Source organism: Schistocerca americana, chromosome 8, assembly GCF_021461395.2.
Source record: "Schistocerca americana isolate TAMUIC-IGC-003095 chromosome 8, iqSchAmer2.1, whole genome shotgun sequence".
Lineage (NCBI taxonomy): Eukaryota > Metazoa > Arthropoda > Insecta > Orthoptera > Acrididae > Schistocerca > Schistocerca americana.
The window spans coordinates 392,667,042-392,681,613 of NC_060126.1; the positions used below are offsets into that span (position 1 = coordinate 392,667,042).

Here is a 14,572-nt window from a genome sequence, read left to right on the forward strand (position 1 = left end):
AGGAAAGCCAAATCTACAACTAGTATTAAGACTGAAATGTATATAGATTGAATAAAGTGCTCCTATGAGGGCGTAAAATATGTAAATAATTAAATAAATAATAACTGTGTACATTGAAGCACCAAAGAAATGGTATAGGCATGCGTATCAAATACGGAGATATGTAAACAGGTAGAATTTGGCGCTGCGGTCAACAGCGCCTATAGAAGACAAGTGTCTGGCGCAGTTTTTAGATTGGTTACTGCTGTTACAACTGCACGTTATCATGATTTAAGAGAGTCTGAACGTGGTGTTACAGACGGCGCACGAACTATGGGACACAGGATCTCCGAGGTAGCGATGAAGTGGCGATTTTCCCGTACGACCATTTCACGAGTGTACCGTGAGCATCAGGAATGCGGTAAAACATCAAATCTCCGACATCGCTGCGGCCGTAAAAATATCCTGCAAGAACGTGACCAACGACGACTGAAGAGAATCGTTCAACATGACTGAAGTGCGACACTTCCGCAAATTGCTGCAGATTTCAGTGCTGGGCCATCAACAAGTGTCAGCGTGCTAACCAGTCAATGAGCCGGCCGGAGTGGACGAGCGGTTCTAGGCGCTTCAGTCCGGAACCGCGCGACCACTACGGTCGCAGGTTCGAATCCTGCCTCAGCCATGGATGTGTGTGATGTCCTTCGGTTAGTTAAGTTTAAGTAGTTCTAAGTTCTAAGGGACTGATGACCTGAGAAGTCCCATAGTGCTCAGAGCCATTTGAACCATTTGAACCAGTCAATGAAACATCACCGCTATGGGCTTTCGGAGCCGAAGACACGCTCGTGTACCCTTGATGACTGAACGGCATAAAGCCTTAAACCTAGCTTGGGCCCGTCAACACAGACATTGGGCTGTTCATGACAGGAAACATGTTGCCTGGTCGGACGAGTCTCGTTTCAAATTGTATCGAGCAGATGAACGTGAACGGGTGTGCACACATCTCAAGAATCCACGAACGTGCATGTCAGCAGGGGACTGTTCAAGCTGGTGGAGGCTTTGCAATGGTGTGGTGTGTGCAGTTGGAGTGATATGGGACCCCTGATACGTATAGATACGACTCTGACAGGTGACACGTACGTAAACATCCAGTCTGATCACCTGCATCCATTCATGTCAATTCTGCATTCCGACGGAGTTGGGCAATTCCAGCAGGACAATGCGACACCACACACATCCAGAATTGCTACAGAGTGGCTCCAGAAGCACTCTTCTGAGTTTAAACACTTCCGCTGGCCACCAAACACTCCAGACATGAACATTATTGAGCATATCCTGGATGCCTTGCAAAGTGCTGTTCAAAAAAGATCTCCACCCCCTCGTACACTTACGATTTATGGACAGCCCTGCATGATTAATAGTGTCAGTTCCCTCCAGCACTACTTCAGACATTAGTCGAGTCCATGCCACGTCGTGTTTCGGCACTTCTGCGTGCTCGCGGGGGCCCTACACGACATTAAGGCCGGTTCCCACTAGAGCGCGGCAGCGCGTCGTGCGGCAACGGCAGCGGCAAGCGTTTTCCGCTTTGACGCGGCGGCTCGCGGAACTGGCGTTCCCATCTGGAAGCGGCAGACGCTAGCGGTAGCCAATGACGAACAGCCACTGAGGTACGGGGTGGGACCCACCGAAACGACCGGTGTGTTTGAATAACTATATCTTATACCTACATGAAGGAAAGACGAAGCTGGGTGAAGACATACAAATTTTTCATTTTCTGTACAATGTACTCTTTTACATATTTCATTATTCATGTTTTCTCATTTCAACATAAACAGATTTTATGACTACCGTTCATAATTGTTCACTATCTCCTTACACATTGAAACAATGTACGATAAAAGAGATTATTCAGATAGTTAAGCGAGACAAAAATTTAAAGTGTGATACGGTAGCAGGTACAGGTAAACACTAAAAACACAAAGGCTTGGGGGAAGGGATGAAAGTGGAAGCTACCTGATAGAATTTAGCACAGGGCACAATGTAATCATCGCCAGCACCTTGCTTAAGAATCATGAAAGAATAATACATACTTGGAACAAAGTTTTCGAAACCAGATTTTAAATTATAAGATATTTCCTGGTGCAGACGCAAACCTACAATAATTTATTGGTTACGAGCTGCGGCTTACAACTAAAGAGACAGTAAACGGTAGCAAATTAAGGAAATGGAACTTGAATAAGTCAAGACCCACAGTTTTTCGATAATCTTAAAGTTACCGTAATGCAACGACTGACTGAAACAGAGAAAGGAATCCGCTAGAATACGAATGGATATCTTTGAGAGAAAAAGTGGTGAATGCAGCAAAGTATGTGAACGGGAAGAAGGTACAGTAGAAATCGTTAGATAAAACGTGATATATTAAATTTGACACGAGGGAAATATATAAAAATGCAGCAAATAAAGTAGGCCATGGGAAATAGAAATGTCTAAACATGACGTTGACAGAAAGTCCAAAATTGCAACGCGATTTTGCACTTGGAAAACAGGGGAATGAAAATGAGAAAGAACAAAGAAAACTTTGCTCAAAGGAGAAGCAACTGCCAAGGACTCATCTGGCAAGCCAGAACTAAGTAAATAAGAGAAGGCTAGAAAGTGGAAGGAATTTGTAGAGAGGAGAGGGGGAGGGGTTGTACAAACTAACATAAGCACAATGTTAGATTCCTGTGAAATGTCTGAACACGCAAGGCAATACTGATCCTACCACTTAGTTAAATAGACACACTGAAGAACTGCGAAACTGTGTTTATAGCATTTGCATGTTTATAGAAAGATTTTGACAATCTTAATTAAAACATTCTTTGAAGCTCTAAAACATAGGGCCACAAGATTATCTACAACTTGTACAGAAACCAAACTGCATTTCTAAGACTTTAATGACTTGCAAGGGAAGCAGTAATTGAGAAGGCAGAAGTAGAGAGGATATAAAATGAAGACTGTGAATAGCAACAAAAGCGTTCTGAAAAAGAAACTTTGTTCACATCGAATATAAATTCTAATGATTGGGTACAATTTTACAAAGGTATTTGTGTGGAGTGCAGCCTTGTATGTAAGTGAAACGTGGGCTATGAACAGTTCTGTCAAGAAGACAATGGACGCTTTCAAAACGTGGTGATCAATAAGAATGCTGAAGATTAGATATGAGGATCGTGTAACTAAAGAAGAGGAACGGAATTAGAGCAGGAAGAGGAAGAGGTAATTACGGCACAACTTTGACTACAAGAGGGGTAAGTTGACAGGACACATTATGAGGCGTCAAAGAGTGAGGACAAAGGGGTTCGGTGATAGTATTCTGATAATAATCATCTGTTGAAATGCTATTCTGCTATTTTATCGATTAATGTAAGCAGTGAATTTACTATTCCATGCACTTCTCCACGAAACATTTAAACCAGAACTGAAATCAGCTGAACACCAAATCTTTCAACCACTGTCTGACAACTACTGCATTCTCTTTCAACTTTCTATAACTATCACTGGCTAGCCACACACACATTAAGATATGAGGACAGCAATAAACAAACATTAGTTTTCAGCATATAATTTTTTAGATTGGCAACATGCACATAAACAAACCAAACTGGAAGGGACATGAGGTGAACACACTGTAGTTATGACTTCAAATCAGTGTTTTCGGTAAAATGTCTACAGCTAGTGACAGAAGAAAAAAGAGCGAACATGAAAATGTGCTTATGTTCCATAATCTAAGTTTTAGTTCAACCTCCAGCATGTGACCAGGTGAGGGGAAACGCAGATGTCCGCCAAAAACTCGATTCACTGTAAGTAATCAGTTGTTGTTGTTGTGGTCTTCAGTCCTGAGACTGGTTTGATGCAGCTCTCCATGCTACTCTATCCTGTGCAAGCTTCTTCATCTCCCAGTACCTACTGCAGCCTACATCCTTCTGAATCTGCTTAGTGTATTTATCTCTTGGTCTCCCTCTACGAGTTTTACCCTCCACGCTGCCCTCCAATACTAAATTGGTGATCCCTCGATGTCTCAGAACATGTCCTACCAACCGATCCCTTCTTCTAATCAAGTTGCCCCACAAACTTCTCTTCTCCCCAATTCTATTCAATATCTCCTCATTAGTTATGTGATCTACCCATCTAATCTTCAGCATTCTTCTGTAGCACCACATTTCGAAAGCTTCTATTCTCTTCTTGTCTAAACTATTTATCGTCCATGTTTCACTTCCATACATGGCTACACTCCATACAAGTACTTTCAGAAACGACTTCCTGACGTTTAAATCTATACTCAATGTTAACAAATTTTTCTTCTTCAGAAACGCTTTCCTTGCCATTGCCAGTCTACTTTTATATCCTCTCTACTTCGACCATCGTCAGTTATTTTGCTCCCCAAATAGCAAAACTCCTTTACTACCTTAAGCGTCTCATTTCCTAATCTAATTCCATCAGCATCACCCGACTTAATTCGACTACATTCCGCTATCATCGTTTTGCTTTTGTTGATGTTCATCTTATATCCTCCTTTCAAGACACTGTCCATTCCGTTCAGAGTAATCAGTTATTCACGTAAAAAAAGATGTGAACTGTTTTATAATCTGCAAGTATCACATATCAAAACAAAACTGAATCATTCTAGATTCCACCGAAGATGCCTTAAAGTAAAAGGCGAAATGCGTCTTGAACCAATAAAGTACACTGGATAAAGAAAAAAACGTTTGTTATTTCCAAAGGAAATAATCAATAGCTGTAGATAATTAGCAAATTACATCTTATGACATACCAGCAAATTAGTCTCTGTTTAACTTCTCATTACACATGCTATTAAATGCTGTTTAAAAAAATTCATCTATCCCTTCCGAAAAAACTGTAGTTTCTTTCATATCTTCGTAGTTAAACAGATTTTGGATATTTATCATGCGCCGAAATACATGAGTTTTTACAAGTTATCGTTTGCAAAAAAACACGTTTCGATTTCTTGAACCGTTTACGAAATTTGCAGTTGATACAACCACATGGTTTACGACGAGCAGGACGAAAGTATCGGTCGCGTCGCGAGCGACCCGCGCGCGGTCACCGCCCAGCCCGTCCGCTGACATATCATTCAATATCTTGAGAACGGTGATAGCTATCGTTCTGCTCTCAGCTTTAAAAACAATTTCGATATGTTGACTAAATTTCATACGCAATAATGTAGTACCTAAAATGAACTGTAAGCAAAGTCCACGCAATGCGTTTTCACCTCTGCACACTCATTCAAATTTCGTGTAAAGGTTTACGTAAATGCGATACAGCAAGTAGCCACGACGAATAACGAAAAGAAATTCGGTCCTTTATCGAAAGAAGATATCAGGCTGTAACATGCCCAAGAATCAAATTTTTCTACCGAATAGTTTCCTTGGAATCGGATGATAAGTATTTCAAAGCTGCCGCCGCATCCGCGGCAGCGGTTCGGCGAAAGTTCGTGTGGCCCAGGGGGTCCGTACCTGACGTCACGCTCAGTGCGTTCTGTGATTGGCGGCGCGCACCTGGAGCGCGGCACGCGGCAGTGGAAGCGGTTCGACATGGTCAAACCGCGATGCAGAGCCCGCCGCGCCTTGCCGCTGACGCCATTTCCATGGCAACCACGCCGCTGACGCGCGGTTTTGACGCGCGGCAGCCCTAGTGGGAACCGGCCTTTAGGCAGGTGTACCAGTTATTTGGCTGTTCAGTGTAGTACCCTTTAGCGAAGTGCTGCTTCTTACCGTCATTTTTCAAAAGTTTATTTCGAACAGGATTTGGAGAATATGTGCCATTATGAAAAGTCACTAGCTCGTGTGTCAGTACACCTGGCTCCGACCGCAACCCATTTGGAAGTATATACAGGCTCGACACGGTGGTATGATGGGATATACAAATGGTTAGCATTTCAGCTCAGTTTCTCAAAGTAAATGGAAATAACGTCATCTACATTCTAGTCTGTTGTTGTTGTTGTGGTCTTCAGTCCTCAGACTGGTTTGATGCAGCTCTTCACGCTACTCTATTGTGTGCAAGCTTCTTCATCTCCAACTAACTACTGCAACCTACATCCTTCTGAATCTGCTTAGTGTATTCATCTCTTGGCCTCCCTCCACGATTTTTACCCTCCACGCTGCCCTCAAATACTAAATTTGTGATCCCTTGATGCCTCAGAACATGTCCTACCAACCGATCCCTTCTTCTAGTCAAGTTGTGCCACAAATTTCTCTTCTCCCTAATTCTATTCAATACCTCCTCATTAGTTATGTGATGTACCCATCTAATCTTCAGCATTCTTCTGTAGCACCACATTTCGAAAGCTTCTCTTCTTGTCCAAACTATTGATCGTCCACGTTTCACTTCCATACATGGCCACACTCCATACAAATACTTTCAGGAACGACTTTCTGACACTTAAATCTATACTCGATGTTAACAAATTTCTCTTCTTCAGAAACGCTTTCCTTGCCATTGCCAGTCTACATTTTACATCCACACTACTTCGATCACCGTAAGTTATTTTGCTCCCCAAATAGCAAAACTCCTGTACTACTTTAAGCTTCTCATTCCCTAATCTAATTCCCTCAGCATCAGCCGAATTAACTCGACTACATTCCGTCATCTTCGTTTTGCTTTTGTTGGTGGACGATAAATAGTTTAGACAAGAAGAGAATATAAGCTTTCGGAATGCTGATGATTGGATGGGTAGATCACATAACAAATGAGGAGGTATTGAACAGAATTGGGGTGAAGAGGAGTTTGTGGCATAACTTGACTAGAAGAAGGGAACGGTTGGTAGGACATGTTCTAAGGCATCAAGGGATCACCAATTTAGTACTGGAGGGCAGCGTGGAGGGTAAAAGTCGTAGAGGGAGACCAAGAGATGAATACACTAAGCAGATTCAGAAGGATGTAGGCTGCAGTAGGTACTGGGAGATGAAGAAGCTTGCACAGGATAGAGTAGCATGGAGAGCTACATCAAACCAGTCTCAGGACTGAAGACCACAACAACAACAACAACATCACGTTGGGCTTATCCGTATATGGACGCTGAAATTGAAGGACTCTTGGATAGAGTTGAATCAACATGGAATGAAGTACTTGAACCTTCCATCTAAGCATGTGTCTAAATCGGTGTCTGCTGGGTTACAGCCAAAGTTGCTGCCATACGTTGCAGCTCTGTGTACTAAATTTCGCACCCTGTGCACCCCAAATCACCTCCAATTTCAACATATTTCTGATATCCAGTAAACACATAACCCTTAGACCGTTAGAAGCGCCGCCCGAAAGAGGAGAGACGGTGAGGGGTTGGCGCCGTTTCGCAGGTGCCGACCGGGGCGTGGCTAGCGCCGGAGGAGTTCTGCGCGGAGCGCGTGCTGTTCAGGGACTCCTGGCTGGTGGTGTTCGCGTGCCTGCAGCCCGCGGCTGCGTCGTCGGCGCTGCACGTGGTGGAGGGCGTGCTGCTGGCGCTGGGCGGGCTGCTGCTGTGCTGCGCGGCCGCCGTGCAGAGCCTGCTGCTGCTGCCCGCGCGGCTGCGCCGCCGCCTGCACGCGCGCCTCTCGCTGGCCCACAACGCCACGCTGGCCGCCGCCTTCGTCGCCACCGCCGTGCTGCACCTCAGCCCCGACGCGGGGTCGCCCACGGGCTGCGTGCTGCTCGGTCAGTACCTAAGGCTGCCGCTGCTCCCACACAGCCGCCACTCTTGTTGCCACCGATGCACGATACGCTGTACTGCGTCTGGGCTATATACACCATTAGCCAGAACTACCTAATAGCAAGTACCCGATGGCTATCTTCAAACTTTCCCTATTTAACACGTTGTAGCCCGGAAACTAGTCACTGTACGAGTACCAAACTTGGTAGGTCTAATGTACAGAGTATGGAATGCATGATTTCCATGCGTCACAGCGCCACCACCCAGTTCCAACTATGGCCACCAGGTGCCGTTATTAGTCATCGAGATTCATAGTCTCATACACCTGACCAAGCGCAGTGCACTTGTCGAAGTGTCAACATGAGCTTGGACGAAAGGAACAGGGCATTGTTGACGAAGCTCCATTATCAAAACAACAGTAATGCTGCAGCTGCACTTCAAGAATATCGCCGGCTGAAAGGATTACGGAAGGGTCATCTTTCTCCACCTGCTGTGCGGACCACGATGAAGAAGAATCACCTGGAGAACTGGGCGTCGCTCTGGGAAGAGGCCGACGACCAGTTTCACCACAGGTGGTTGATGAAGTCACTGTTGCTACGGAAGACAACGCTGCGCCCAATTCCCAATCGTCAGGCAGTGCGTGTGCTGTGTCACGACAGATGAACATCCCCTGGTCCACTGTACAGGAGGTGCTTCGAACCATCCTCAAATGGTATCCGTACAAGGTCCATATCGCACAGCAGTTTGCACCACAGGACGCACGCCGACGTGTTGACTTCGCTCTCCACTTTCTCGCAAGGATTGAAGTTGACGAGGGCTGGCCCTGGACCGTCCTATGGACAAATGAAGCTTAGTTTTCTCTGACAGGTGAGGTGAACACACAGAATTGCCCAGTGTGCGAACTTCACCTCCAGTCACTGTGCGCGAAGTTCCTCTGTACGGTGAACGTGTCACCATATGGTGTGGCTTCACGGCTACGTTCATCATTGGCCCTTTATTGTATAGGCTGGCGCTCGAGGACCAAAGACGTGCAGTGCGACTGGCCTGCGCTACTCCGATATGCTTCGCGAGCATATCATACCCGCCCTACAGCAGAGAGACGCATTGAACTCAACCGTTTTCATGCAAGATAGGGCCCCACTGCACATCACTCGTGAAGTTCACCTGCCTCTCTGAAACACATTTGGAAATGATCGAATTATCACCCTATCGTTTCCAAATGCTTGGCCAGCACGATCACCAGATCCCACTCTCCATGATTTCTGTTTGGGGGGCTACCTGAAGGACAAGGTTTACCAGGGGAACATTCACACATGTGCTGATCTGAAGCACAGCATATCTCTTCAGGTCATTGATGGGCGCCATATTGAGCCTCTTTTGTAGCAATAATGATACCAGTATGTAATGTTATAATGTACCATACCACCATATTGAAAGTGTTTCAATTGAATTGATTCTGGATTATTTCTCTTCCCCATGTCCTTAACATCGATACTGCCAAGTTTGGTTCTCTTACGGTATTTCGTTTCCGTGTCTTAACGAGTTAAATAGGGAAAGTTTAGTTATAACCACCCAGTATGTCCACCTTTGGCACGATAACAGTAGCGACTCGTCGGGCGAGGCATGGAAGCAATGATGCCTTGGTTGGTCGATGGAGGGAGCTGTCACCACTTCTGGACACCCAGATCACCTAACTCCCGTAAATTCCGGGGAGAGGGGCGATGAGCTCTGACACCACTTTTAATGACATCACAGATGTGTTCGACTGGGTTCAGATCTGGCAAGCTGAGGCGCCAGCAGATCAAATGAAACTCGCCACTTTGTTCCTCGGACCACGCTATCACAGTCCTGGCCTTGTGACATGGCGTATTATCTTGTTGAAAAATGCCCCTGCGATCGTCATGAAGTGGTATAAATGGTCTGCAACTCCTTGGCCGTCAAGGTGCCTTGCACGAGCTCCAGTGGACCCATGGATTCCTATGCCAATGTTCTCCATATCATAATGTAGCCACTGCCAGCTTGTCTCTATCCCACAGTATAGGTGTCACTGTGCTGTTCCCCTGGAGGACGACGGATTCGCGCCCTCCCATCGGCATGATGAAGAAGGTATTGGGATGTCCAGTGCAGATGGTCACATGCCTTTTTGAGTCGTAGCTGCCAATGTAGCGGTGTTAACATTGGCATATACATGGGCTGTAGACTGCGGAGGCCCATCGTTCAGTGCACAGCGTGTTCAGACACACTTCCACTCTACCCACCAATGAAGTCTGATGTTAGTTCCGTCACAGTTCGCCGTTGTTGTGTTTTACCAGTCTGCCCAGCCTACGACGTCCGACATCTGTAATGAGGGATGGCCGCCAAACCCCGCGACTTCTGGACGTGGTTTCAAATTAGTTTCGCCATATGTTGAAGACCCTCACCACAGCACGTCTCGAAGACCCGACAAGTCATGCAATTTCCGAGCCTCCGGGTCATCACAATCAGCCTCGGTGAAACTCAGACAGATTGCGCGCCTTCCACATTTTGCATATGAACAGCACGCTCAGTGATAGCCTACTATATGCACCGTGCATGTGTCTGACTAACAATCATTCCTCGCCAGATGACGCTGCTATCTCCTGGATGAGTTTATATCGATAGTATGTCGGTGATCATAATGTTCTGGCTGGTTAGTAAGGACCAATGAGCCCAAACGTTATGACCATCAATCGTTAGCTGCATTTCGGCGCTGAAATGAATCAAAGGTAACAGGTAAAACTGATGTTAGACCGCGACTCGAAATCGGATCTGCTGTTATATATATATATATATATATATATATATATATATATATATATATATATATATATATGTCTGTGTGTGTGTGTGTGTGTGTGTGTGTGTGTGTGTGCTGGTAAAGCTCTTTTACAAGAATCGTGACTGTGTGAAAAAAGCCGTTGGTCTGATGTCTGCTAAGGCTCTGGAGAAAATGATTGCAAAATTCGAAAAGACAGGTTCTTTTGAAGTGTAATGGGGCAGAGGGGGGAAGGCAGTTAGTTCAAATGGTTCAAATGGCTCTGAGCACTATGGGACTTAACATCTTAGGTCATCAGTCCCCTAGAACTTAGAACTACTTAAACCTAACTAACCTAAGGACATCACACAACACCCAGCCATCACGAGGCAGAGAAAATCCCTGACCCCGCCGGGAATCGAACCCGGGAACCCGGGCGTGGGAAGCGAGAACGCTACCGCACGACCACGAGATGCGGGCTAATTATTGTGACAGTCAACGAGGTTTAGTGATTATGACCACTATACCACGGTGACTGTGGCAGTTGGTCAGACGTCTGTCGAAGATGTGGCCACAGCATAGGAGGAGGGGTCGAGTGGCGGCGTGCAGATACGTTGTTGTTGTTGTTGTTGTTGTTGTGGTCTTCAGTCCTCAGACTGGTTTGATGCAGCTCTCCATGCTATCCTATCATGTGCAAGCTTCTTCATCTCCCAGTAACTACTGCAACCTACATCCTTCTGAATCTGCTTAGTGTATTCATCTCTTGGTCTCCCTCTACGATTTTTACCCTCCATGCTGCCCTCCAATACTACGAGGCCAGTTCAATAAGTAATGCAACACATTGTTTTTCTCAGCCAATTTTGGTTGAAAAAACCGGAAATTTCTTGTGGAATATTTTCAAACATTCCCGCTTCGTCTCGTATAGTTTCATTGACTTCCGACAGGTGGCAGCGCTGTACGGAACTGTTAAAATGGCGTCTGTAACGGATGTGCGTTGCAAACAACGGGCAGTGATCGAGTTTCTTTTGGCGGAAAACCAGGGCATCTCAGATATTCATAGGCGCTTGCAGAATGTCTACGGTGATCTGGCAGTGGACAAAAGCACGGTGAGTCGTTGGGCAAAGCGTGTGTCATCATCGCCGCAAGGTCAAGCAAGACTGTCTGATCTCCCGCGTGCGGGCCGGCCGTGCACAGCTGTGACTCCTGCAATGGCGGAGCGTGCGAACACACTCGTTCGAGATGATCAACGGATCACCATCAAACAACTCAGTGCTCAACTTGACATCACTGTTGGTAGTGCTGTCACAATTGTTCACCAATTGGGATATTCAAAGGTTTGTTCCCGCTGGGTCCCTCGTTGTCTAACCGAACACCATAAAGAGCAAAGGAGAACCATCTGTGCGGAATTGTTTGCTCGTCATGTGGCTGAGGGTGACAATTTCTTGTCAAAGATTGTTACAGGCGATGAAACATTGGTTCATCACTTTGAACCTGAAACAAAACGGCAATCAATGGAGTGGCGCCACACCCACTCCCCTACCAAGAAAAAGTTTAAAGCCATACCCTCAGCCGGTAAAGTCATGGTTACAGTCTTCTGGGACGCAATGGCGGAGCGTGCGAACACACTCGTTCGAGATGATCAACGGATCACCATCAAACAACTCAGTGCTCAACTTGACATCACTGTTGGTAGTGCTGTCACAATTGTTCACCAATTGGGATATTCAAAGGTTTGTTCCCGCTGGGTCCCTCGTTGTCTAACCGAACACCATAAAGAGCAAAGGAGAACCATCTGTGCGGAATTGTTTGCTCGTCATGTGGCTGAGGGTGACAATTTCTTGTCAAAGATTGTTACAGGCGATGAAACATTGGTTCATCACTTTGAACCTGAAACAAAACGGCAATCAATGGAGTGGCGCCACACCCACTCCCCTACCAAGAAAAAGTTTAAAGCCATACCCTCAGCCGGTAAAGTCATGGTTACAGTCTTCTGGGACGCTGTAGGGGTTATTCTGTTCGATGTCCTTCCCCATGGTCAAACGATCAACTCTGAAGTGTATTGTGCTACTCTTCAGTAATTGAAGAAACGACTTCAGCGTGTTCGTAGGCACAAAAATCTGAACGAACTTCTCCTTCCTCACACAAGTCTTCGCACCCGAGAGGAGCTCACAAAACTTCAGTGGACTGTTCATCCTCATGCACCCTACAGCCCCGATCTCGCACCGTCGGATTTCCATATGTTTGGCCCAATGAAGGACGCAATCCGTGGGAGGCACTACGCGGATGATGAAGAAGTTATTGATGCAGTACGACGTTGGCTCCGACATCGACCAGTGGAATGGTACCTTGCAGGCATACAGGCCCTCATTTCAAGGTGGCGTAAGGCCGTAGCATTGAATGGAGATTACGTTGAAAAATAGTGTTGTGTAGCTAAAAGATTGGGGAATAACCTGGTGTATTTCAACGCTGAATAAAACAACCGCTGTTTCAGAAAAAAAATGTGTTGCATTAGTTATTGAACTGCCCTCGTAAATTGGTGATCCCTTGATGCCTCAGAACATGTCCTACCAACCGATCCCTTCTTCTAGTCAAGTTGTGCCACAAACTTCTCTTCTCCACAATCCTATTCAATACCTCCTCATTAGTTATGTGATCTACCCATCTAATCTTCAGCATTCTTCTGTAGCACCACATTTCGAAAGCTTCTATTCTCTTCTTGTCCAAACTATTTATCGTCCATGTTTCACTTCCATACATGGCTACACTCCAAACAAATACTTTCAGAAACGACTTCCTGACACTTAAATCTATACTCGATGTTAACAAATTTCTCTTCTTCAGAAACACTTTCCTTGCCATTGCCAGTCTGCATTTTATATCCTATCTACTTCGACTATCATCAGTTATTTTACTCCCCAAATAGCAAAACTCCTTTACTACTTTAAGTGTCTCATTTCCCAATCTAATTCCCTCAGCATCATCCGACTTAATTCGATTACATTCCATTATCCTCGTTTTGCTTTAGTTGATGTTCATCTTACATCCTCCTTTCAAGACACTATCCATTCCGTTCAGCTGCTCTTCAAATACGCAGTGTACAGGAAATTGCCCGAATGTTGGAAATGCCTGCGAGCGCTGTGCATAAAATCCTATGAAACATCCTGCATTGCTATATGCAAAACCTCCTTTGGTGACGAGTTGCCTCCTGCTGATTTGTCAACAAGACAGGTGTTGGCTCTGGAATTTCTTGCTCTCATTGAAGTGGACAATGAACGGCCATGGAACATTTTGTGGATAGATGAAGCCAATTTACATCTCCAAGGAGATGTCAATAGGCTGAACTGCAGAATATGGACAACGGAAAATCCAAATGCAGATCAACTGGTAGCATTTCATTCCGCAAAATGACTGCTTAATAACTCCCCTTTAATGGCACTGTCGTCGGTTAACACTGCCATCGCTGTCGCATAATGAAAGTACTGATGGTGTCTTATCGCTGATGTACTTCACGTACGATCAGAATCTCCTTTGGGTTTTCTGTCAGATTACGAGACAGTTTTTTTGTGGATACTATTAAAAATCTCTTGCATTGAAAGCTCTGTAAAACATTTCCAATCTTCGGGATTTAGCGCTCTTTAAAATGTGGCATGCTTTTCTCGTTGCTTCTACACCAGTGTTCCGACCCGTTTTGTGTATAACGGATGAGCAGTTCCATCTCTTATTAATTTATTTGGTATAAATCTCTCAATTGCTGTCAATACCATTTCATTGATTTAAGCCACTTCTGGTCTACGCTTACATGATTTTGCAGTGCCTGTGTTATTCTGAATTACGATGCAAAGCTCCTTCGGATATGCATGCATGTTAGAAGGAGTTTTTCATCGTAATGCAGAATAACACAGGCACTGTAATATCGTATTTATCCACGACACCGGGCAAGAGACTTTCATGTAAAATGTCTCACATGTACATTAATATACATAATGGATGTACGTGTACAGGTTGCAGACACATGGTTCATAACATATGCATGTTTGGGTCTGGCCATAAGTCTTGCATGGATAGCCAAATTTCAAGGGGTCCACTCGCTATAAGAGGCAAATGCAGGTTCGCGTCTGGTTCTGCACAAAATTTCATCGTCATCATTC

At 45.2% G+C, this 14,572-nt stretch overlaps 1 protein-coding gene across 1 annotated transcript in view; it reads left to right on the forward strand.

The window, feature by feature from the left end:
- The window catches only part of LOC124545883, a 284,098-nt gene that overhangs the window by 147,203 nt on the left and 122,323 nt on the right, over window positions 1-14,572 (forward strand). Inside the window, exon 6 of the mRNA XM_047124844.1 lies at window positions 7,323-7,470. Coding sequence (XP_046980800.1) covers window positions 7,323-7,470 — 148 coding nt within the window. The remainder of the gene's footprint in view (window positions 1-7,322; window positions 7,471-14,572) is intronic.